The 26,143-nt window shown below is 54.8% G+C and overlaps 1 protein-coding gene across 9 annotated transcripts in view; it reads left to right on the top strand.

The window, feature by feature from the left end:
• HERC1 (HECT and RLD domain containing E3 ubiquitin protein ligase family member 1) overlaps positions 1-26,143 on the top strand; it is a 2,101,515-nt gene that overhangs the window by 1,585,809 nt on the left and 489,563 nt on the right. For all 9 annotated transcript variants that reach the window (XM_086959402.1, XM_086959399.1, XM_086959397.1 and 6 more), the window contains exon 57: positions 4,056-4,176. In XM_086959402.1, the coding sequence (XP_086815528.1) occupies positions 4,056-4,176 (121 nt within the window). The remainder of the gene's footprint in view (positions 1-4,055; positions 4,177-26,143) is intronic.

Genomic DNA, 26,143 nt, shown 5'->3' with positions numbered 1-26,143 from the left:
GCACCTCTGGCATAATATGACATGAAACACAGAGAGAGGCCACACTGTTGGACAGTGTCTGGTTCAAGTTAAAGACTAGTGCTAAAAGACAAACGGGGCCCGCGGCCGTGAAAGTTAAAGTCTATCAAAAGCCTTTACCTTAGCGTAGCGAGCAGCGGTCTGATCAATCAAAGCCAAATGAAAACAGCTCCCGCTGCGCACGTCCAAAGCCAGAGCTTTTCCTCTCACACCCATAGCGCCTGAGCTTGTGCTTTATGAGACCGGCTGATGGGTCTGAAAGCGCTGGTAATATTAAATAAATAAAGGCGCTTTGATATGCTGTTTTGGGAGGCGGGCAGGGTCTAATAACGTCTGTGATGATAAATAAATAAAGGTGCTTTCCCTGGGTGTGTTGGGAGGTGGGAGGGATCTGAAAGCACCGGTGATGTAAACTTGCACGCCTCGCGCTAAAAGTGGAAGGGTTTAGGGGAGTGCGGCCCAGAGCACACAAAGTGTTTCCCTTGCGGGAGCGAGCAAGGGGGACCATGTGTTTGCAAGTTAATTACAAACATGTGGTGTCAAAGCTCGCACCCGAAAGGGTATCGCCAAACGTGCACGCGTTGCCATTGAAGGCAATGCAACACATGCACGTTTTTCGGACACAAATGAATCGTAGGCTACAGGTCTTTTCCTATGCGGCGCATGCACACTGCCTAGGCAAGACCTAAAAAGGGGGAGTCTGCCGGCAGAAAGAGTATTCACCAGCAGGATCGCTACCGAAAGCATGAACTTGTTCTCTTGCATGTCAAGAATCCGCGAACAAGACCCAATCTCAGGAGATCAAAGCTCATTGTACCACATGTGTGATGTAATTCAGACGATATATAGATCAAAAAATTTTATTTATTCAATTTTGTAAAACATTATTGCCTTTGATTCATTATTCAAATGAGCGTGACTCAAGTTTAAGATAGTACATTTTTTTGAGTGATATATCAATGAACAGTCTTCCAAAATGCCTAGACGTTGGGGAAATGTTTCAATGATAATTTGAAGCAAAAAAAATAATCTTTCTTTAGATTGAATGTTTCCAAGTTTAGTAACATTTTTCTAATCATTACTGGGACATTAAGCATTGTAAATTGGCCACCCTGTGCCTATTATGCTAATTTATACTATATAGTGAGATCTCAGAACAATTATTTGTTGTGTCTTTTAAATGTTGCATACTTGCCCTGCAGTTCACTCCGCATTAGAGAAGAAAGAAAGAATACTTCAATAAAGACAACTATTTTCATCTGGAAAAATGGATTCAGATTGAAGCCCAATTTATTGACCTAGACCGGCGGGGCAGGGGGGAGAATGGGACTCAGGCGCTCTGCCAATTACTTTATACAAGCAACTATATGCTGGGAAACTACTAGATGAGACCAGACCTCTCAAAGCAGAATATATCAATGGGGGGGCAAGTCGAACACTTTGTTACACCGCCTCTGTCAACAGGCGTTGCACCCACATACGATCCCCGGTATCCGTAAGGTACTCTCTGACACGTCTCAGATTGCCGCAAGATTCGCGGATTACTACGCAGAGTTGTACACTGCAAGCAAAATCTTACCAGAAACTACTATACAGCGATTTTTAGATGAGTTACCCCGAGAACACTGCCAGATGCAGCAAGAACCGAATTAGAGGCTCCACTCACGATCGATGAGTTGGGTTACCGCTTTGGCAAACTTGCACTCCAGAAAGGCCCCCGTACCCAACGGCTTCCCTTGAACATTTTTTTAAATATAACAATCCCAGCTCGAGCCCATTACCTTGCAGCGATTAACAAGCCATCTCCCTCCAGACTGGAGGCACGCCAAAGTAGTAGTATTTCTTAAGCCTGGCAGTTCCCCCAAGCACCATGCGTTATACTGCCCAATCTCCCTATTGAATGTGGAAGTCAAACTTCTTGCTAATCGCATCTTGCCATATATAACTGACCTGGTACACCCAGACCAGGCAGGCTTCATGCCTAGATGCGCTACACGTCATAATATCCATTGCACTCACAACGCCATAGCGGCAGTGGAACATCTAGATTGCTTTAGATCCGCTACGCTGGACATATCTGTTTGCGCTCTTGCGACGCTTGAACATTGGCCCCAGATTCCTTTCCTATATACAATTGCTGTATACTGACCATACAGCCTCGGTACGAGGGGCGAGCTCGGTTTCTCATACCTTCCCCTTGGGGCGGGGCACACGCCAAGGCTGTCCTTTATCCACATATTTATTCGTGTTAGTGATGGAGCCGCTGGTGGCTTGGGTCAGGGTCAACGCTCAGATCCGAGGCTTTGAATGGTCAAGGGCAATCTCGGATCGCATTGTATTATACGTGGATGACTTGCTGTTCTGCCTCACAGGACAGGCCCGAGACTGATTCGAATAATGCACATAATTGGGGAGACCTCTGATTTATACATGAATGCTCGTAAGTCAATCCTATGGCCATTGCGGGGACGGAGTGAACTGGGTCTCTGGTCCAGAAATGTAACGGTCATTACGAAGTGATTTAAATACTTGGGAGTGTTTTTGTCAGCCTCTCAACCTACGTCATGGGTCAGGAATCTAGCTCCATTGTGGAAGCATGTAAAAGAAGAGACACAGTCCTGGTCCCATCTACCTTTGTCCCTATTTGGTAGGTCAGTTATCTTTAAGATGGTTTCCCTCCCCGGCCTTCTTTTCGTTTCAACGACTAAATACGATCCTGGGTCAATTTCTCTGGGGAGTGGGCTCTGCCCGTGTGGCCCTGAGAACATACTTTCAATCCACATACTGTGGAGTTACCCCAGTCATCCAGGTATATCACTCAGCATGCCACCTTCTAGTACTAAACGACTGGTGGTATGGGGATAGACGAGACCTGGCACACGCGGTGGAGCACTGGTTGATGGGTGATATGGCTCTTCACTCATACCTCTACGTGGGGCCAGAGCTTCAGGCATTGCCGCCAGCGACAAGAGTAGTGTTCAAGTTATGGAAACAGTCCCTACATCGTATGGGGTGGTGGGGCCGATTGACCGGGGAGACCCACATGTGGCACAATGGTCTGGTGCCCCAACTGTCTACACTGACTGGGTTTAGGGGCAGGTAGGACATCGGTACATCTCCCTGGGGGTAGTCTTACATGGTCAGACATAAATCTTTCCAAGAGCTCCAGAGAGAATTTGACATGCCCCGCACACAGTTCTACAAATACCTTCAATTTCGCCATGCGCTGTCCCTTTACATTGCACAACTGGAGAATCTGCCGTAATGTTACCCTATAGAGGCTAAAGTCTTTATGGGAGACCTCTGGGACCACAAAATTACCAAGATTTATCAATCACTTGTTACCAACAGGCACTACTCTAGACACACTTTGAGAGGCCTGGCAGGCAGATATAGGCCTGTTGGACAGCGACAACTGGACCGAGGCACTGGCGTCCCACCGAGGGGCGGCTATCGCATCCTGCTTACGGCTTATACAATTTAAATATCTTCATCAAGTATATTTGGCAAGATATAAATTGTGACGGGTGGGCTTAGTGGCTTAGAAGCATCCCCTCTATGTCTTTGCTGAGGCCCTCTTTTCTGTTTCAATGGAATGAAATTGATGTTGACATCATAGCTGTATTGCTGTACCATATTGTTTCTATTACAAAGCCTTCTCATAACAATATATGTACGCCTGTTGACTCAATAAAATGTGTCTTTAAAAAAAAAAGACATATTTTGAACACGTCAGATTTGGAGCAGATCAAATGTTGTGTTAAGCAAATGTTTAGTAAATGGTGAGCAAAAGTTTAAATCGGAACAATTGGGATTAAACTATCTTGCAGCTGTTGGAAGTTGCACTTTGTCCACTGCAAAACATTAATTATTATGAGTCGTTAAAACTCTTCATTTAGTCAGATTGCAACCCTCTTCTTCCTTTGTCTCAGTTCTAAAGCTGACTTTTACCCAAGGTGTTCGCTAAATGTATGAAATGAGCTCTTTACATTTTGAGTTTTGCTTGGTTAAGTCTATACTTCTTTATTTTATTTCAGAGGTTGCCAAAATGGTTTAGTCTGTGTCTGGACTGTTCCTCACAATGTACAGGATATGTTGCATTCCAGTCTAAATTTCTCTGAAATGTGGTGTGACCAAGAAACGAATGGCGGACAAAAGGTAATTTCATTCACTTTAGGTGATCTACTGTGGACTTATAGAATCCTTAACACAAGTCATACATAGGTGTCACTTCTATTGTGTCTGTTTTTGTTGTTGATCACCCTTTTTCACAGGCAATTGTTTGTAAACAGGCCATATCTTTGATATGATTGAGTACTGCTAGCAGACCATTTAATGCTGGGTCAAAAACCTTAATTTAATTTTTTCATTTGTCCAGATAATTGTTTTCCTTTTGAGCTGACAGTGATGATTTACGCTGCCTTCCAATAGAAGTCTCTGATAAAAATGAAGAAAAAAACTATGGTGAAAGTTAAGTAGGTAGTTAAATGTATTTGTTATTAAGAGCTGCACATTGGAAAAAGATAAAAGCAAACAATTGCTTGTTGAAAATCACGGTTGCTGTGCAAACAATGTAAAATAATCTTTGTATGTGGTGGCAAAAGGACAATTCTTGGAAGGAAACAAACACGTACCGCAATTTCAGAGCATATTCGTTTGTTTTTCATAGATTTCCATAATTGAAGCAAAGGGATCCTTAATTTAGACAAAGCCTCTTATTAGTAAAATAAAATGTGACTTTGAGGACCGACCTATTGTTTGTACTTCAAGATATTCAGTAGGTCAATTTTCACTTGGGGAATCTCACAATATACCTAGGTTAGTCTTCAGTTTGACTGCGTTTTAAGCATAAAATACTGAAGAGTTTGATGTCTACTGTGATCTCTATTGTGCCTTTATAGGTTTTTAGCCTGTATTTAAGAGCATCAATCAATCAGGGAATTTTAAGCGCTCTACTCACCCGTGAGGGTTTCAAGGTGCTGAGGGAGGAAGCGGGGTTCCCCAGATCTGTTTAGCCGAAGCGCCAGGTCTTGAGGGTCTTCCTGAAGGTGTACAGGGAGGGGGGCCGTCTAATGTCTGTCAGTAGCTCGTTCCAGGTCTTGGCTGCAATGTGAGAGAAGGATCTTCCGTCTGCTCTGGCTCTGTGGATGTGTGAGGTTTTGGCCATTGTGAGGTTGGAAGATCGGAGGTTTCTTTTGGGTACGTGGAAGTTGATTCTGTAATTGAGGTATTTGTCTCAGTTGTTGTGTAGGTATTTGTAGGAGTGAGGATTCTGAAAGTGACTCTTTTCTCCACGGGGAGCCAATGGAGACTTCGTAGGTGTTGACTGATGTGTTCGTGTCGAAAACGAGTCTGGTGGCGATGTTCTGTATTGTCTGGAGTTTGCGGAGTAGGGACTTGTTGATGCCGGCGTAGAGTGCGTATCTGGCGCGAATAAGCTGTGGCTAAGAACTGACGTCAGCGCGCATGGGCGGCTTCTAAGTACTCCAACGTCGTTCTGGCGCAGACAACGCCGACGACGGACGCGGAGCCAGAGACGACGCCTAACGACGCGCAGGGGTATTGCTACACAAAAATTTCCGGATCCAGTCTGACGCCTGGGGATATTCTAAAGCAAGGAATCTAATACTAACTACTGTTTCTTACAGATATATCGTTACCGAAGGTAAGTAACTTGTTCGTTGAGGAATCAGGGAGTCCCAGAAGAGCTGTTGACAATGATATCTGAAAGAAACACGTTAGTGTTAGATTCCTTACCTTAGAATATCCCCAGGCGTCAGTCTGGATCCGGAAACTTTTGCGTAGCAGTACCCCTGCGCGTCGGTAGGCGTCGTCTGCAGGCGTCCCCTGCGGCTCCGCGTCCGTCGTCGGCGTCGTGCGCCGTGATGACGTCGCTGGAGTATATAGACGCCGCCTCCGCGCGCTGACGTCAGTTCTTCTTTTTTCCGCGCCAGTGGACGCAGATCTGAAGAGCAGTACTCCGGTCTTTGACCAAGTTTTTCGAATTGTTTTTTCACTCTTGTGCCTGATAGGATGCCTGGGTTCAAGCACTGTGATGACTGTGAGCGCACGATGTCGGTCACGGACCATCACCGCCTCTGTCTCCGGTGTCTGGGCCCCGACCACGACGTGGACTCCTGCGTCGACTGCCGGGCCCTCACCAACAAGGCTAGGCGGGAGCAGTCCCGCAAGCTACTGGAGCTCCGGGTGTCGGCCCCACGTCGGGACCGGGAGCGGTCCTGGTCCGGCCGGAGGTCGAGAGAGCGTTCGAGGGAGCGGTCGCGGAGCCGCGCCGAGCGTTCCGGAAGTCGACACCACTCGTCGGGCTCATCAGGTAGGAAGCACAAGAAGTCGGGGCGTCGTCATCGTACCCCCGACTCCCCCCGACGCTCGCGCGATGCGGCCGGGGGCTCGGGTGACCCCAACCCCGCGGCTCCGCGAGAGTCGCCGGCGCGGCCTGCCTCATACCCTCCGGTCCCTGGGCACGGCGCGACGCCTGAGGAGATCGAGGCGTTCCTCATGGCCATGAGGGCGCTCGGTTCTCCGACGGGGCCTACGGCGCCTTCGGGCCCAGTGCCACCGTCTGGGGGCCCTAGCGGTTCGGGTGTCCCTGCCGCGGCGCCGTCGGGTGCTCCGGCCCCGGCGCCGCCGACGGCTCCGACCCCGGCGCCGCAAGGGCCTTCGGGATCGGCGCCGGCTGGTCTTCCGGCCTCTCCGGCGCCGTTACCATCGGGGTTACCCCCGACGCCGTCCCCGCGCGGCGCCGGTTCTCCGGTGCCGGCTCCGGCCGGCAACGGGGCTCCGACGCCGGCTCCGGGCGGCGCCGTCCCCTTACCTTCCCCGACGCCGGACGCGGAGTCGGACCGGCGCCGCTCGACGCCGGGCTCGGCGCCGGTGGGGCCCATGAACCCCGAGGAGCCGGTCTACATCGTTGACTCCGAATACGGAGAAGATGAAGAGTTCGGTGAAGGTTGGGAGGGGTCCGAGGACCCTCTGTCACGCGAGTGCCAGTATGACCCGGACTGGACAGGTGACTTGGGGGATGCCAATGGTCTGGACGACTCTCCTAACCCTGGTTTGATCTCTCCTCCTTCCGTGGCATCGGTGGAGGGAGCTGCATATTCAGTGGTGCTGATGAGGGCTGCCAAGGCCTTACACCTTGAGCTCCCCGTCGCGGCCGTGAGGCCTAACATCCTCACTGAGGTCTTCAAACCGCAGTCATGCCCACAGGAGCCACTGCTGCCATTTAATGAAGCCTTGTCAGACGATCTGTTGGGCACGTGGTCCAGGCCCGCTTCAGGTGCGCCTGTTGATCGGAACGTGGCCAGGCTGCACCGTCCTTGTCCGGACGACCCCAAGTTCCTGTCTACCCACCCCACTCCTGAGAGTCTGGTGATCCAGGCCTCGGCCTCCCAGTCCGCATTCCCGTCGGCCCCGCCCGACCGGGAATCCAAGAGGTATGACCAGTTTGGCAAGAAGGTCTTCTCGTCCATTAGTTTGGGCCTGCGGTCTTGCAACACCGCTTGCCTCTTGGGCCGCTACACCCACTCGCTGTGGGATACGGTCGCGGAACTGCTGCCAGAATGCCCCATGGAGGTGCGGGCAAAACTCGGTCAGGCTGTGGCTGAGGGCCGAGATGCAGCGAAGTATTCGATACGGTGTGGTCTTGATACGACCGACTCGCTGGGCAGAGCTATGTCAACGACGGTGGCGATTCGTCGCCACGCCTGGCTGAGATCCGCCAACTTTTCGGCAGATGTCCAGAATACATTGATGGACATGCCGTTCGATGGCTGTCACCTGTTCGGTGACAAGGCGGACCACGCGCTGGAACGCTTCAAGGACTCCAGGGTCACGGCCAAGTCCTTGGGTCTCTCGACCCAGCGTCAGCAACCGGGTTCGTTTCGTCCCTTTCGTGGCCAAGGAAGGGGCGCCCCCACACGTGCTGCCAGCCACGCGCCGCAACAATCCTTTCAACGCGGTGGCGGCCGTGGAAACCGCCGTGGTGGCGGTCGGGGACAACGGCGGGGTCAGACCACACCTCCCCCCGCAGCATCTGCCTCGGAATCCTCCTAGTCCGTGCTTTCGGCCCCATGTGACGCCAGTGGGTGGCAGGGTTCGCCATCACCACGCTCACTGGCGCACGATCACTTCGGACAGGTGGGTGCTGCAAATCGTCCGAAGGGGCTACTCCCTCCCCTTCGAGACCACTCCTCCAGCCATGCCACCGCAGAACCACCGTGTGTCGGGGGACCACTTGACACTTCTGCAGGAGGAAGTTACGGCCCTCTTGGCCAAGGGGGTCATCGAGCGCGTTCCTGGGCCAGAAGTAGGGCGTGGTTGCTATTCCCACTACTTTCTGGTACCCAAGAAGGACAAGGGGGGCCTACGTCCTATCTTGGATCTAAGGAACGTCAACGGCTTCCTCCGGAAGGAGAAGTTCAAGATGTTGACGTTAGCTCAGGTCTTGGCTGCTCTAGACCCACAAGACTGGATGGTAGCGTTGGACTTGCAGGATGCCTATTTTCACATCCCCGTCCTGCCGGCCCACCGGCGTTACCTGCGGTTCACGGTAGACCAGGAGCACTTTCAGTTTATCGTGCTTCCCTTCGGCCTTACAAGCGCCCCACGGGTGTTCACAAAGGTGATGGCGGTGGTCGCAGCCCATCTGCGCAGGTTGGGGGTTTCAGTCTTCCCCTACCTAGACGACTGGTTGTTGAAGGCGGGCTCGCCCCAGACAGTCGCCCACCACCTTCAGATGACGGCAGACCTCTTGCACGACCTGGGGTTCTCCATCAATGTGCCGAAATCACACCTGTGTCCCTCTCAAAAGCTCCTTTTCATCGGAGCGGTTCTGGACTCGGCGCAGTTTCGGGTTTATCCTCCGGAACGGCGGGTCCGGGATATACAGGCTTTGATTCCCATCTTTCAGCCGCTATCCCGGGTTTCGGTCAGGTTGACGTTGCGGCTGCTGGGACTGATGGCTTCCTGCATCCTTCTGGTGCATCACGCCCGGTGGCGGATGCGGGCTCTGCAGTGGGACCTGAAGTTTCAGTGGGCCCAGCATCAGGGCAACTTGTCCGACCACGTCTTGATCTCGGAGGGCACTGCGAGACAACTGCAGTGGTGGCTTACGGACCGCGATTGGGTCAGAGGCAGATCCCTCTCCCTTCCCCAACCGGAGCACGTTGTCGTGACGGACGCGTCCCTCCAGGGCTGGATGGCCACTTGGGAGAGGCAGAGATCAGAGGCATCTGGTCTCCGGCGGAGTCCCGGCTTCATATCAACCTGTTGGAGCTGCGGGCGATTCGTCTGGCACTGAAGGCATTCCTCCCCTTTGTCAGCGGGAGTGTAGTGCAGGTGTTCACCGACAACACCACCGCCATGTGGTACTGCAACAAACAGGGCGGAGTGGGGTCGTGGACCCTTTGCCAGGAGGCTCTGCGCCTCTGGCAATGGCTGGAACGTCAGGGCGTGACTCTGACGGTTCAACACCTGGCAGGTTCTCTGAACGCCAGGGCGGACGAACTCAGCCGTCGGTGCTCGATGGATCACGAATGGCGTCTGAACTCGGACGTGGCGCAAGGCATCTTTCTGCAATGGGGAGAGCCTTGGTTAGATCTATTCGCCACAGAAGAGAACGCGCAATGTCATCAGTTCTGCGCGTTGGAGTTTCCAAGACGGCACTCGCACGGCGACGCCTTTCGGCGCGAGTGGAGTTGCGGTCTGTTATACGCCTTTCCGCCTATACCACTTCTGCCCAGAGTGCTGAAGAAGATCAGGCGCGACCGGGCCCAAGTTATCCTTGTGGCTCCGGACTGGGCTCGAAGGTACTGGTATCCCGAGCTACTCAGCATGTCAGTCGGTCCCCCGATCCGCCTGCCCCTTCAGGAGGACCTTCTGTCGCAGCAGCAGGGGACGGTCCTCCACCCGAAACTGTCCAGTCTCCACCTCCATGCTTGGAGATTGAGCGGCGGCAGTTGAGGCCTTTTGACTTGCCTCCTGAAGTCTGTGATGTTATTCTGGCAGCCAGGCGTCCCTCCACTAAGTCGGTATACGCCTGTCGGTGGAACAGATTTGTGGCATGGTGCACAGCAAAGGCTGTGGATCCTCTTTCTGCCCCTCTTTCGGAGGTTCTTCTGTTTCTTCTTTCTCTTGCCCAGCAGGGCTCTGCTCTGGGCACTATCAAGGGCTACCTTTCTGCCCTTTCAGCCTTTTTAAGGCTTCCTGATCAGCCTTCTTTGTTCAAATCCCCGGTTGTAACTCGATTCTTGAAGGGCATCACTCACATGTTTCCACCTGTTCCGTTTGTGATGCCTCAGTGGGGTTTGAACCTGGTTCTGACCTTTCTGATGTGTGCTCCCTTTGAGCCCCTTCATTCTTGCCCTCTCCGTCTCCTGACTTTAAAGACGGCTTTCCTGGTTGCCATCAACTCTGCCAGGAGGGTGAGTGAGCTCCAGGCTCTTTCTGTCAAACCTCCTTTCTTGTCCATTCATCCTGACAAGGTGGTTCTGAGGATTAGACCTTCTTTCCTGCCCAAGGTTGTTTCGGCCTTTCACATCGGGCAGTCCATCACCCTCCCTTCCTTCTTCCCGCCTCCGCATCCTTCAAAGGATGAAGAGCGGCTCCATCGTCTGGACCCAAAACGTGCACTTTCATTTTATATGGATCGCACACGCCAGTTCCGGGTGGATGACGAACTGTTTGTTGGCTACGTGGGTGCGAAGAAGGGACGGGCGGTCTGTAAACGAACCATCTCTCGATGGGTCGTCCTCTGCATCAAAGCGTGCTACTCTTTGGCTCGGAAGGAGCCTCCTGTTGGGCTGAGGGCCCATTCCACTCGGGCCACGGCGGCTACTACTGCCCTGGGCCGGGGAGTCCCCTTGCAGGACATTTGCCAAGCGGCTACGTGGGCCTCGCTGCACACCTTTGCGAGGCACTACTGCATGTACAGTCAAGTCCGGAGGGATGGCTTCTTTGGCCGTTCTGTCCTCCAGGACTTTCTGGTGTAGTATTGTATTGGTTCGCAGACCCACCACCGGGGTTGGTATTGCTAGGGTATGTATTCTAAGGTAAGGAATCTAACACTAACGTGTTTCTTTCAGATGAACAAGTTACTTACCTTCGGTAACGATATATCTGTAAGAAACATTAGTTAGTGTTAGATTCCTTACCGAACCCACCCATCCTCCCCGTTCTGCGAACTGATACCTAGGGTTAAGGACATCCCTTTCAGGGCCCTAGTTTACATGGCACCAGTGTTGGTTCTCTCATGGCTCTGCGTCTCCTGGCGCGGAAAAGCTGTGTACAAAGAACTGACATCTGAAAGAAACACGTTAGTGTTAGATTCCTTACCTTAGAATATCCCCAGGCGTCAGTCTGGATCCGGAAACTTTTGCGTAGCAGTACCCCTGCGCGTCGGTAGGCGTCGTCTGCAGGCGTCCCCTGCGGCTCCGCGTCCGTCGTCGGCGTCGTGCGCCGTGATGACGTCGCTGGAGTACATAGACGCCGCCTCCGCGCGCTGACGTCAGTTCTTCTTTTTTCCGCGCCAGTGGACGCAGATCTGAAGAGCAGTACTCCGGTCTTTGACCAAGTTTTTCGATTGTTTTTTCCTCTACTGTGCCTGATAGGATGCCTGGGTTTAAGAATTGCGATGACTGTGAGCGCACGATGTCGGTCACAGACCATCACCGCCTCTGCCTCCGGTGTCTGGGCCCTGACCACGACGTGGACTCCTGCGTCGACTGCCGGGCCCTTACCAACAAGGCTAGGCGGGAGCGGTCCCGCAAGCTACTGGAGCTCCGGGTGTCGGCCCCACGTCGGGACCGGGAGCGGTCCCGGTCCGGCCGGAGGTCGAGAGAGCGTTCGAGGGAGCGGTCGCGGAGCCGCGCCGGGCGCTCCGGAAGTCGACACCACTCGTCAGGCTCGTCAGGTAAGAAGCACAAGAAGTCGGGGCGTCGTCATTGTACCCCCGACTCCCCCCGACGCTCGCGCGATGCGGCCGGGGGCTCGGGTGACCCCAACCCCGCGGCTCCGCGAGAGTCGCCGGCGCGGCCTGCCTCATACCCTCCGGTCCCTGGGCATGGCGCGACGCCTGAGGAGATCGAGGCGTTCCTCATGGCCATGAGGGCGCTCGCTTCTCCGACGGGGCCTACGGCGCCTTCGGGCCCAGTGCTACCGTCTGGGGGCCCTAGCGGTTCGGGTGTCCCTGCCTCGGCGCCGTCGGGTGCTCCGGCCCCGGCGCCGCCGACGGCTCCGACCCCGGCGCCGCAGGGGCCTTCGGGATCGGCGCTGGCTGGTCTTCCGGCCTCCCCGGCGCCGTTGCCATCGGGGTTACCCCCGACGCCGCCCCCGCGCGGCGCCGGTTCTCCGCTGCCGGTTCCGGCCGGCGGTGGGGTTCCGACGCCGGCTCCGGGCGGCGCCGTCCCCTTACCTTCCCCGACGCCGGACGCGGCGCCGGACGGGCGTCGCACGACGCCGGTCCCGGCGCCGATGGGGTCCATGAACCCCGAGGAGCCGGTCTTCATCATTGACTCCGAATACGGAGAGGATGAGGAGTACGGTGAAGGTTGGGAGGGGTCCGAGGACCCTCTGGCTCGCGAGTGCCAGTATGACCCGGACTGGACAGGTGACTTGGGGGATGCCAGTGGTTTGGACGACTCTCCTAACCCTGGTTTGATCTCTCCTCCAACCGTGGCATCGGTGGAGGGAGCTGCCTATTCTGTGGTGCTGATGAGGGCTGCCAAGGCCTTACTCCTTGAGCTCCCCGTCGCGGCCGTGAGGCCTAACATCCTCACCGAGGTCTTCAAACCGCAGTCATGCCCACTGGAGCCACTGCTGTCGTTTAATGAAGCCTTGTCTGACGTTCTGTTGGGCACGTGGTCCAGGCCCGCTTCAGGTGCGCCTGTTGATCGGAACGTGGCCAGGCGCCACCGTCCTTGTCCGGACGACCCCAAGTACCTGTCTACCCACCCCACTCCTGAGAGTCTGGTGATCCAGGCCTCGACCTCCCAGTCGGCATTCCCGTCGGCCCCGCCCGACCGGGAATCCAAGAGGTATGACCAGTTTGGCAAAAAGGTCTTCTCGTCCATTAGTTTGGGCCTGCGGTCTTGCAACACCGCCTGCCTCTTGGGCCGCTACACCCACTCTGTGTGGGATACGGTCGCGGAGCTGCTGCCAGAATGCCCCATGGAGGTGCGGGCAAAGCTCGGTCAGGCTGTGGCTGAGGGCCGAGATGCAGCGAAATATTCAATTCGGTGTGGTCTTGATACGACCGACTCGCTGGGCAGGGCTATGTCTACGACGGTGGCGATTCGTCGCCACGCCTGGCTGAGATCCGCCAATTTTTCGGCTGATGTCCAGAATACCCTGATGGACATGCCGTTTGATGGCTGTCACCTGTTCGGTGACAAAGCGGACCACGCGCTGGAACGCTTCAAGGACTCCAGGGTCACGGCCAAGTCCTTGGGTCTCTCGACCCAGCGTCAGCAACCGGGTTCGTTTCGTCCCTTTCGTGGCCAAGGAAGGGGCGCCCCCACACGTGCTGCCAGCCACGCGCCGCAACAATCCTTCCAACGCGGTGGCGGCCGTGGAAACCGCCGTGGTGGCGGTCGGGGACAACGGCGGGGTCAGACCACACCTTCCCCCGCAGCATCTACCCCAAAATCCTCCTAGTCCGTGCTTTCGGCCCCATGTGACGCCAGTGGGTGGCAGGGTTCGCCATCACCACGCTCACTGGCGCACGATCACTTCGGACAGGTGGGTGCTGCAAATCGTCCGAAGGGGCTACTCCCTCCCCTTCGAGACCTCTCCTCCAGCCATGCCACCGCAGAACCACCGTGTGTCGGGGGACCACTTGACACTTCTGCAGGAGGAAGTTACGGCCCTCTTGGCCAAGGGGGCCATCGAGCGCGTTCCTGGGCCAGAAGTAGGGCGTGGTTGTTATTCCCACTACTTTCTGGTGCCCAAGAAGGACAAGGGGGGCCTACGTCCTATCTTGGATCTAAGGAACGTCAACGGCTTCCTCCGGAAGGAGAAGTTCAAGATGTTGACGTTAGCTCAGGTCTTGGCTGCTCTAGACCCGCAAGACTGGATGGTAGCGTTGGACTTGCAGGACGCCTATTTTCACATCCCCGTCCTGCCGGCCCACCGGCGTTACCTGCGGTTCACGGTAGGCCAGGAGCATTTTCAGTTTATCGTGCTTCCCTTCGGCCTTACCAGCGCCCCACGGGTGTTCACAAAGGTGATGGCGGTGGTCGCAGCCCATCTGCGCAGGTTGGGGGTTTCAGTCTTCCCCTACCTAGACGACTGGTTGTTGAAGGCGGGCTCGCCCCAGACAGTCGTCCACCACCTTCAGATGACGGCAGACCTCTTGCACGACCTGGGGTTCTCCATCAATGTGCCGAAATCACACCTGTGTCCCTCTCAAAAGCTCCTTTTCATCGGAGCGGTTCTGGACTCGGCGCAGTTTCGGGTTTATCCTCCGGAACGGCGGGTTCGGGATATTCAGGCTTTGATTCCCATCTTTCAGCCGCTATCCCGGGTTTCGGTCAGGTTGACGCTGCGGCTGCTGGGACTGATGGCTTCCTGCATCCTTCTGGTGCATCACGCTCGGTGGCGGATGCGGGCTCTGCAGTGGGACCTGAAGTTTCAGTGGGCCCAGCATCAGGGCAACTTGTCCGACCACGTCTTGATCTCGGAGGGCACTGCGAGACAACTGCAGTGGTGGCTTACGGACCGCGATTGGGTCAGGGGCAAGTCCCTCTCCCTTCCCCAACCGGAGCACGTTGTCGTGACGGACGCGTCCCTCCAGGGCTGGGGTGGCCACTTGGGAGAGGCAGAGATCAGAGGCATCTGGTCTCCGGCGGAGTCCCGGCTCCATATCAACCTGTTGGAGCTGCGGGCGATTCGTCTGGCACTGAAGGCATTCCTCCCCTTTGTCAACGGGAGTGTGGTGCAGGTGTTCACCGACAACACCACCGCCATGTGGTACTGCAACAAACAGGGCGGTGTGGGGTCGTGGACCCTTTGCCAGGAGGCTCTGCGCCTCTGGCAATGGCTGGAACGTCAGGGCGTGACTCTGACGGTTCAACACCTGGCAGGTTCTTTGAACGCCAGGGCGGACGAACTCAGCCGTCGGTGCTCGATGGATCACGAATGGCGTCTGAACTCGGACGTGGCGCAAGGCATCTTTCTGCAATGGGGAGAGCCTTGGTTAGATCTATTCGCCACCGAAGAGAACGCGCAATGTCATCAGTTCTGCGCGTTGGAGTTTCCAAGACGGCACTCGCACGGCGACGCCTTTCGGCGCGAGTGGAGTTGCGGTCTGTTATACGCCTTTCCGCCTATACCACTTCTGCCCAGAGTGCTGAAGAAGATCAGGCGCGACCGGGCCCAAGTTATCCTTGTGGTTCCGGACTGGGCTCGAAGGTACTGGTATCCCGAGCTACTCAGCATGTCAGTCGGTCCCCCGATCCGCCTGCCCCTTCAGGAGGACCTTCTGTCGCAGCAGCAGGGGACGGTCCTCCACCCGAACCTGTCCAGTCTCCACCTCCATGCTTGGAGATTGAGCGGCGGCAGTTGAGGCCATTTGACTTGCCTCCTGAAGTCTGTGATGTTATTCTGGCAGCCAGGCGTCCCTCCACTAAGTCGGTATACGCCTGTCGGTGGAACAGATTTGTGGCATGGTGCACAGCAAAGGCTGTGGATCCTCTTTCTGCCCCTCTTTCGGAGGTTCTTCTGTTTCTTCTTTCTCTTGCCCAGCAGGGCTCTGCTCTGGGCACTATCAAGGGCTACCTTTCTGCCCTTTCAGCCTTTTTGAGGCTTCCTGATCAGCCTTCTTTGTTCAAATCCCCGATTGTAACTCGATTCTTGAAAGGCATCACTCACATGTTTCCACCTGTTCCGTTTGTGATGCCTCAGTGGGATTTGAACCTGGTTCTAACTTTCCTGATGTGTGCTCCCTTTGAGCCCCTTCATTCTTGTCCTCTCCGTCTCCTGACTTTAAAGACGGCTTTCCTGGTTGCCATCACCTCTGCCAGGAGAGTGAGTGAGCTCCAGGCTCTTTCTGTCCAACCTCCTTTCCTGTCCATTCATCCTGATAAGGTGGTTCTGAGGACTAGACCTTCTTTCCTGCCCAAGGTTGTTTCGGCCTTTCACATCGGGCAGTCCATCACCCTCCCTTCCTTCTTCCCGCCTCCGCATCCTTCAAAGGATGAAGAGCGGCTCCATCGTCTGGACCCAAAACGTGCGCTTTCATTTTACATGGATCGCACACGCCAGTTCCGGGTGGATGACCAACTGTTTGTTGGCTACGTGGGTGCGAAGAAGGGACGGGCGGTCTGTAAACGAACCATCTCTCGATGGGTCGTCCTCTGCATCAAAGCGTGCTACTCTTTGGCTCGGAAGGAGCCTCCTGTTGGGCTGAGGGCCCATTCCACTCGGGCCACGGCGGCTACCACTGCCCTGGGCCGGGGAGTCCCTTTGCAGGACATTTGCCAAGCGGCTACGTGGGCCTCGCTGCACACCTTTGCGAGGCACTACTGCCTGGACAGCCAAGTCCGGAGGGATGGCTTCTTTGGCCGTTCTGTCCTCCAGGACTTTCTGGTGTAGTTTGTATTGGTTCGCAGACCCACCACCGGGGTTGGTATTGCTGGGGTATGTATTCTAAGGTAAGGAATCTAACACTAACGTGTTTCTTTCAGATGAACAAGTTACTTACCTTCGGTAACGATATATCTGTAAGAAACATTAGTTAGTGTTAGATTCCTTACCGAACCCACCCATCCTCCCCGTTCTGCGAACTGATACCTAGGGTTAAGGTCATCCCTTTCAGGGCCCTAGTTTTTACATGGCACCAGTGTTGGTTCTCTCATGGCTCTGCGTCTCCTGGCGCGGAAATGCTGTGTGCAAAGAACTGACGTCAGCGCGCGGAGGCGGCGTCTATGTACTCCAGCGACGTCATCACGGCGCACGACGCCGACGACGGACGCGGAGCCGCAGGGGACGCCTGCAGACGACGCCTACCGACGCGCAGGGGTACTGCTACGCAAAAGTTTCCGGATCCAGACTGACGCCTGGGGATATTCTAAGGTAAGGAATCTAACACTAACTAATGTTTCTTACAGATATATCGTTACCGAAGGTAAGTAACTTGTTCGTCAGCGCGCGGAGGCGGCGTCTATATACTCCAGCGACGTCATCACGGCGCACGACGCCGACGACGGACGCGGAGCCGCAGGGGACGCCTGCAGACGACGCCTACCGACGCGCAGGGGTACTGCTACGCAAAAGTTTCCGGATCCAGACTGACGCCTGGGGATATTCTAAGGTAAGGAATCTAACACTAACTAATGTTTCTTACAGATATATCGTTACCAAAGGTAAGTAACTTGTTCAATGAGGCTCCACGAAGCCAACTTCGCTAAGATCCAGTGGGGGGCCAGGGAATGGTGACTGCAGACTTCCCAGTTGAGCGTGGCGTCAGGCAAGGGTGTTCGATGGCGCCCACACTTTTTACACTATATATCAATGGGGTTGTTGCACGTATGTTGTCTTCGAATGTGGATGCTCCCTCATTAGCTGGCACTAAAATTCCTATCTTAATGTTTGCAGACGACACGTTGATTTTATCTAAGACGCCGAGCGGTCTACAGCGTGCTCTGTCTATTTTCGACCAATTTTGCGGGGAGCATGGTCTAGAAGTTAATGTGACCAAAACAAAACTTATGATTTTTAACCCCCACCGTAGCTTTAAATCCAAGTTAACTATGAATGGTCGTTCTTTAGAGTTCAAGTTCAAGTTCGGGCATTTATATAGCACACTACTCACCCAAAGGGTCTCAAGGCGCTTGGGGAAGGCGTTCATTATTTGTCGAATAGCCAGGTTCTTTTCTGAAGGAGATATGGTTTTGAGTAAGGCGGAGGTGAGTGGGGAGTGAGTTCCAGGTCTTGGCAGCTAGGAAGGAGAAGGATCTGCCACCCATGGTGGATTTTCGGATGCGCGGGACTGTGGCGAGGGCTTGATTGGACGATCTTAGTTGGCGGGTGGGTTTGTAGAAGGACAGTCGAGTGTTGAGGCATTCGGGTCCTAGATTGTAGAGGGCCTTGTGTGCGTGGGTGAGAAGACGGAACGTAATTCTTTTGTTGACGGGAAGCCAGTGGAGGTCTTTTAGGTGTCCGGTGATGTGATCTTGGTGAGGGATGTCCAATATGAGTCTCGCTGATGCGTTTTGGATGCGTTGGAGTTTTTTCTGTAATTTTGCTGTGATTCCGGTGTATAGTGTGTTACCATAATCTAGTCGACTCGTGACCAGTGCGTGGGTGACAGTCTTTCATGTCTCGAGGGGGATCCAGCGGAAGATCTTTTTGAGAATGGGAAGTACGTTGAAGCAGGAGGATGAGACTGCGTTGACTTGTCTGGACATCGAGAGAGAGGAGTCTAGGATGAAGCCAAGGTTACGTGCGTGGTCTGTGGGTGCTGTGCCCAGGGCGGAAGGCCACCAAGAGTCGTCCCAGGCAGAGGGGGAAGATCCTAGGATGAGCACCTCCGTTTTGACTGAGTTGAGTTTTAGGCGGCTATGTTTCATCCATTCGGCTACTTCTTTCATGCCTTCGTGAAGATTGATTTTGGCGGTGTTAGGGTCTTTGGTGAGGGAAAGGATTAATTGGGTGTCGTCGGCGTAAGAGATGATGTTGAGGTTGTGTTGGCGCGCGATGGATGCGAGTGGGCTCATGTAAACGTTGAAGAGGGTGGGACTGAGTGATGATCCTTGTGGTACTCCACAGATGACTCTGAGTTGAATGGGGGAAGTCGGACTCTTTGAGTTCTCCAGGCGAGGAACGAGATGATCCAGCCCAAGGCTTTTCCTTGTATGCCGATGTTGCTGAGGCGTTGTATAAGGGTGCTGTGGCAGACTGTGTCTAAAGCGGCGGAGAGGTCGAGTAGAATGAGGGCCGCTGTTTCTCCGTTATCCAGTAGTGTTCGGATGTCGTCTGTCGCTGCAATGAGGGCGGTTTCGGTGCTGTGTTTGGCTCGAAATCCGGATTGAGATGGATCGAGGGAGTTGTTGGATTCAAGGAAGGTGGCGAGCTGGCTGTTGACGGCTTTCTCAATGTCTTTGGCGGGGAAAGGGAGGAGGGATATGGGTCGGTAGTTTTTAAGTTCAGAGGGGTCTGTTGTGGGTTTCTTCAAGAAGGCCCTGAGTTCGGCGTGTTTCCAGCTTTCTGGGAAGGTGGCAGAGATGAACGAGCAGTTGATGAAATCACGGAGATGGGGTGCGATGATGGAGTCAGCTTTGTTGAAGATGTGGTGGGGGCAGGGGTCGGTTGGCGAGCCAGAGTGGATTGAGTTCATTAGGCGGATGGTGTCTTCAGTGGTGATTGGGTTCCAGGCGCTAAGGTTGTTAGTTGGCGGAGTAGGATCTGAGGGGGGTGGGGAGGGTTGATCGCTGGGAGTGTTCTCAAAGCTGTTGTGGATGTCGGCAATTTTGTTGTAGAAGAAGGAGGATAACGCATCGCAGAGGTCTTGGGAGGGAGTGATGTCGTTAGATGCTGCGGTGGGGTTGGTGAATTCTTTGACGATGTTGAAAAGTTCCTTGCTGTTGTGGGTGTTGTTGTCGAGACGATCCTTGAATGCTGATTTCTTGGCGGATCGAATCAGTTGGTGGTGTTTGCGGGTGGCTGCCTTGAGGGTGGCCATGTTGTCGGTGGTTGGGTTTTTTCTCCATGTTTTCCCCAGGGTGCGGCATAGCTTCTTGGATTTTTTAAGGTCATCATTCAACCAGGGAGCCTTTTTGCTGGCTGATTTGATCTGGTGCTTTTTCAGGGGGGCTAGTTCGTCAGCACTGTGGGTGATCCATTGCTTGAGATTGGTGGCTGCTTGGTTTGGGTCCAACGAGAGGGTGGGAGTGTTTTGGTTGAGTGAAGTGAGGAGTTGGTCGGAGGTGATTTTGTTCCAGTTTCTCAGAGGAATAGGTTGTGGGCGGTTGTGGGTCAGGGTGGTTTTGTAGTGAACACAGCTGTGGTCCGTCCAATGGAGAGCTGTGGTGCGATCGAAGGAAATGTGCTTGCTGGAGGTGAAGATAGGGTCAAGCGTGTGTCCGGCTACATGGGTGGGGGTGTCAACAAGTTGTTTGAGTCCGAGATTGGCCAGGTTGTCCAGAAGGGTGGAGGTGTTGCTGTCGTGTTTATTTTCAAGGTGGTAGTTGAGGTCTCCTAAAAGAATGTAGTTCTCGGAGGCGAGGGCATTGGGGCTGACGAAGTCAGTGATGTCATCGCTGAATTGAGTGCGGGTTCCTGGAGGCCTGTAGATGAGGGTGCCTCTAAGTGTGGTCCTAGGGTCGGTGTGGATCTGAAAGTGGAGATGTTCGGCGGTTGCAAGATTATCGTCGGAGCTGGTCGTGATTTTGATGGTGTTCCTATGGATGATGGCGATGCCTCCTCCTGTTTGATTGGTGCGGTCTTTTCGGATAATCTTGTAAGCGTCCGGTATGGCTATGGCGATGTCGGGTGCTGATGATGTGTTCATCCATGTTTCTGTAAGGAAGGCGATGTCCGGTGACGCAGTGTCGAGTAGGTCCCAGAGTTCAGTTGCGTGTCTGTGGACCGAGCGGGTGTTAAGCAGGATGCACTTCAGGCGGTTAGAGTTGGAGCTGTGTATAGAGGAGGTGGATTTGGTGAGGGTCCTGAACCAGTTGAACTTGCAGGAGAGGCAGGCGAATGGGCCGTGGGTACGTCCTGGGGTGGCTTCGCAGCATTGTGGTGTGCGTCCGGGGTTGAGGGCGAGGAGAGTTGCGGCATCATATGTGAATCTAGTGGGTTGGGTGCGGCGGGGACCAGGGGGACTGGCGCTGGGCGCGGTCCAGGCGTGGACGGGCGGGTGTTAAGCAGGATGCACTTCAGGCGGTTAGAGTTGGAGCTGTGTATAGAGGAGGTGGATTTGGTGAGGGTCCTGAAGCAGTTGAACTTGCAGGAGAGGCAGGCGAATGGGCCGTGGGTACGTCCTGGGGTGGCTTCGCAGCATTGTGGTGTGCGTCCGGGGTTGAGGGCGAGGAGAGTTGCGGCATCATATGTGAATCTAGTGGGTTGGGTGCGGCGGGGACCAGGGGGACTGGCGCTGGGCGCGGTCCAGGCGTGGACGGGCATAGACGGGCTTACCTTTGGCGCACCTTCGGCACGCATGGGGCGCGACCGCTGCGCGTGAACGCTGCACGGAAATGCATCTGTCATATGCGGATAGTGGGCGGGGAGGGGCGAGGGAGGGTCAGATGGGAGGCGGGGCGGGCTGTGGAGGACGGGCTCTGAGGCAACAACAATAAAGATGGCGGCCAGAAACTAAACTAGAGGTAGGCTGGGTCACAAATGGTCAGCAAAGGCTGAGATGGTGTGCCTTGGTAGCACAATGGCAATCTGCACAAAAATCAGGCAATGCAGCATAAACCATACAGCACAAATATCTACAGTATATGCGAGCGCGAGTCAAAGCGCTGTGTAATATAAACAAAAAGCGCTCTAAATGTTAATCTAAGTCGACAGTGGCACTCGCACTATAGCGCAATGCAATTAGGAGGCAGCAGTATTAATGCGAGAGTAGGAAGCACAGGAGCGCGGATAACGATACCAGGCAGGAGCTGTGGTGAGGGAGCGACCGCTTCTGAAAGCGTCAGAGTGGATGCTTTTACATATCTGGGAATCCATTATCTAACGATCTCTGATGGTTCCAGCATATAGATATTGCTTCAGTAAGGCATAGGCAATTGGCTGGCGCTCTTGGTCTAGAACATAGAAAATCTTTGACTAGACCAATAAAACCAGCATTGCAGGTATATGAAGCTAAGGCTCTCGGCTCTGCACTTTATGGTGCTGAGCTGTGGGGATTTGAGATGGTACCAGCACTCTAAACCTCGGAAAACAAGTATTTCCGGGCCATCACTGGTGTCCCCTAGAGTACCCCACTGGTGCCTCTCAGGTACGATCTGGGCAGAAAAGCGGTGGGAGACTTGGTTAGACTTCGTCCGATCTTGTACTGGCGAAGGCTCTGGATTACACCTGAGCTTTCTCATTATGCCAAGGGTTTTTTAGATATCAGAAGGGATGAGTTCCACAAAATCGGATGGCTTAAAAATCTTAGTCTAACCCTGAGCGAACTTGGTCTCCAGGCAATGTGGAAAGATCCAGCGGGTACCCCCTTCCCAACAAAAAGAATCATAAAATAAATCTATTGGGAGAAGGTAGCTGTTTGTACCTGGAGTAGTTCTAGTGCAGTGTCTATGGCTGGAGGATTTCTAGAAGCCAAGCTATATCCCTGCCTTGAGCCATACTGGGACGCTATAACAAGACCATGCGACAGAAAGCTCCTCTTCCAACTAAGAGCAGGAGCGCTCCCACTTAGATCACTGACGGGAAGGTGGGGAGGTGGATCACACGATAGCTGCCCTGCTTGTGGTGCCACCAAAGAAACAGTCGGTCATTTTTTATTTTCTTGTACAGCGTACTCTGACCCAAGACGTATTTGGCTAGCACCTACATGCAAAAATCTGGGCACCACCAGTAGTTCTGTTGCCTTACGTATCATTCGCACACGCACTTTATTGCCTTTAGTGATAGCTACAGCCAAGTACCTTGGATGGGCGTGGTCTATTAGACAGAGACTGATAGCCACCTGATTGTTTTTCTTCCAGTTAGTCGGTCTGCATTTTATACTGTTATTTTTATCTAAAACTTTTTATTCTCACAAATTTTTATACTTGTACTGTTTAAAAAAAAAATTATACATAGAATTTTACATTGTAAATGCATCTAAATTGTACTTTATTATCAAGTCTTAATTTTAATTGAAAGTCTTATTTTTTAATAGCAACATCTGAAAGAAACACGTTAGTATTAGATTCCTTACCTTAGAATATCCCCAGGCGTCAGTCTGGATCCGGAAACTTTTGCGTAGGAGTACCCCTGCGCGTCGGTAGGCATCGTCTGCAGGTGTCCCCTGCGGCTCCGCGTCCGTCGTTGGCGTCGTGCGCCGTGATGACGTCGCTGGAGTATATAGACGCCGCCTCCGCACGCTGACGTCAGTTCTTCTTTTCTCCGCGCCAGTTAGCGCAGATCCGAAGAGCAGTACTCCGGTCTTTTGACCAAGTTTTTTGATCTTTTTGATCTCTGAATCTTCCACGGTGCCGGTAGGATGCCCGGTTTTAAGAACTGTGACGACTGTGACCGGACGATGTCGGTCACGGATCATCACCGACTCTGCCTCCGGTGCCTGGGCCCCGACCACGACGTGGACGCCTGCGTCGACTGCCAGGCCTTGACTAATAAAGCTAGGCGGGAGCGGTCCCGCAAGCTGCTCGAGCTCCTGGTGTCGGCCCCGCGTCGAGAGCGGTCCCGGTCCGGCCGGAGGTCGAGGGAGCGTTCGAGGGAGCGATCGCGGAGCCGTCACTGGCGCTCCGGGAGTCGTCACCATTCTTCTGGTTCCTCAGGTAGGAAGCACAAAATGTCGGGGCGTCGTCATCGTACCCCCGACTCCCCCCGATGCTCGCACGAGACGGCCGGGGGTTCGGGTGGCCCCACCCCCGCGGCTCCGCGTGAGTCGCCGACGCGGCCTGTTCTATATACCCTGCGGTCCCTGGGCAAGGCGCGTCCCCCGAGGAGATTGAGGCGTTCCTCGTGGCCATGAGGGCTCTTTCTCCTCCGGCGGGTTCCGCGGCGCCTTCGGGCCCTGTGAACCCGTCTAGGGGCCCTAGCGGCTCGGGTGACCCTGCCTCGACGCCGTCGGGTGCTCCGGCCCCGGCGCCGCAGGGGCCCTCGGGGTCGACGCCGGCTGGTCAACCGGCCTCTCCGGCGCTGATTCCATCGGGGCAACCCGTGGCGCCGCCCCCGCGCGGCGCCGGCTCCGGGCGGCGCCGTCCCTATTCCCTCTCCGAATCCGGACGCGGAGTCGGACCGGCGTCGATCGACGCCGGGCTCGACGCCGATGGGGCCTGTGAACCCCGAGGAGCCGGTCTACATCGTTGACTCAGAGTACGGTGAGGATGTAGAATACGGAGAGGGCTGGGAGGGGTCCGAGGACCCTCTGACACGCGAGTGTCAGTATGACATGGACTGGACAGGTGACTTGGGTGACGCCAGTGGTCTGGTTGACTCCCCCAACCCTGGTTTTGTCTCGCCTCCTACCGTGGCTACGGAGGAGGGGGCTGCCTATTCAGTGGTGTTGATGAGGGCTGCCAAGGCCTTACACCTTGAGCTCCCCGTCGCGGCCGTGAGGACTAACATCCTCGCCGAGGTCCTCAAACCGCAGTCATGCCCACAGGAGCCACTGCTGCCGTTTAACGAGGCCTTAACGGACGTTCTTTTGGGCACGTGGTCAAGGCCCGCTTCAGGTTCGCCTGTTGATAGGAACGTGGCCAGACGCCACTGTCCGTGTGCGGACGACCCCAAGTTTCTGTCCACCCACCCCACCCCTGAGAGTCTGGTGATCCAGGCTTCCACCTCCCAGACAGCATTCCTGTCGGCCCCGCCCGACAGGGAATCGAAGAGGTACGACCAGTATGGCAAGAAGGTCTTTTCGTCCCTGAGTCTGGGACTGCGGTCTTGTAACACCGCGTGCCTCTTGGGCCGTTACACCCACTCTCTGTGGGACACGGTCGCGGAACTGCTGCCTGAATGCCCCGCGGAGGTACGGGCTAAGCTCGGCAAGGCTATGATTGAAGGCCGAGATGCAGCAAGATATTCCATCAGGTGTGGTCTTGATGCGACCGACTCGCTGGGCAGAGCGATGTCCACGACGGTGGCGATTCGTCGCCACGCCTGGCTGAGATCCGCCAACTTCTTGGCTGATGTCCAGAATGCTTTGATGGACATGCCGTTTGATGGCAGTCGCCTGTTCGGCGACAAAGCGGACCACGCGCTGGAGCGCTTCAAGGACTCCAGGGTCACGGCCAAGTCCTTAGGTCTCTCGACCAAGCGCCAGCAAACGGGTTCGTTTCGCTCCTTTCGTGGCCAAGGAAGGGGCGGTCCCACACGTGCTGCCAGCCACGCGCCGCAACAGAATTATCAACGCGGTGGCGGCCGTGGAAACCGCCGTGGTGGCGGTCGGGGACAGCGGCGAGGTCAGGCCACACCTTCCCCCGCAGCATCTGCCTCTAAATCCTCCTAGTCTGAGCTTTCAGGCCCATGTGACACCGGTGGGAGGCAGGGTTCGCCATCACCTCTCCCACTGGCGCACAATAACGTCGGACAGGTGGGTGCTGCAGCTCGTCCGAAGGGGCTACTCCCTCCCCTTCGAGACAACCCCTCAAGCCATGCCACCTCAGAACCACCGTGTGTCGGGGGACCACTTGGCACTTCTGAAAGAGGAAGTTACGGCCCTCTTGGCCAAGGGGGCCATCGAGCGCGTTCCTGGGCCAGAAGTAGGACGTGGTTGCTATTCCCACTACTTTCTGGTACCCAAGAAGGACAAAGGGGGCCTACGTCCTATCTTGGATCTAAGAAACGTCAACGGCTTCCTCCGGAAGGAGAAGTTCAAGATTTTGACTTTGGCTCAGGTCTTGGCTGCTCTAGACCCACAAGACTGGATGGTAGCGTTGGACTTGCAGGATGCGTACTTTCACATCCCTGTCCTGCCGGCCCACCGGCGTTACCTGCGGTTCACAGTAGGCCTCGAGCATTTTCAGTTTATCGTGCTCCCCTTCGGCCTTAACAAGCGCCCCACGGGTGTTCACCAAAGTGATGGCGGTGGTCGCAGCTCATCTGCGCAGATTGGGGGTCTCAGTCTTCCCCTATCTAGACGACTGGTTGATGAAGGCGGGCTCGCCCCAGACAGTCGTCAGCCACCTTCACATGACGGCAGATCTCCTGCACCAGCTGGGGTTCTCCATCAATGTGCCGAAATCGCACCTGTGCCCCTCTCAAAAGCTCCTTTTCATCGGAGCGGTTCTTGACTCGGCTCAGTTTCAGGTCTATCCTCCGGAACGGCGAATCCAGAATATACAGGCTTTGATTCCCATCTTCCAGCCGTTATCCCGGGTTTCGGTCAGGTTGACGCTGCGGCTGCTGGGGCTGATGGCTTCCTGCATCCTTCTGGTGCATCACGCCCGGTGGCGGATGCGGGCCCTGCAGTGGGACCTGAAGT

Source organism: Lissotriton vulgaris, chromosome 2_2 (genome assembly GCF_964263255.1).
Source record: "Lissotriton vulgaris chromosome 2_2, aLisVul1.2, whole genome shotgun sequence".
In the NCBI taxonomy this organism is placed as follows: Eukaryota; Metazoa; Chordata; class Amphibia; order Caudata; family Salamandridae; genus Lissotriton; species Lissotriton vulgaris.
This window is presented reverse-complemented; position numbering and strand designations above follow the sequence as displayed.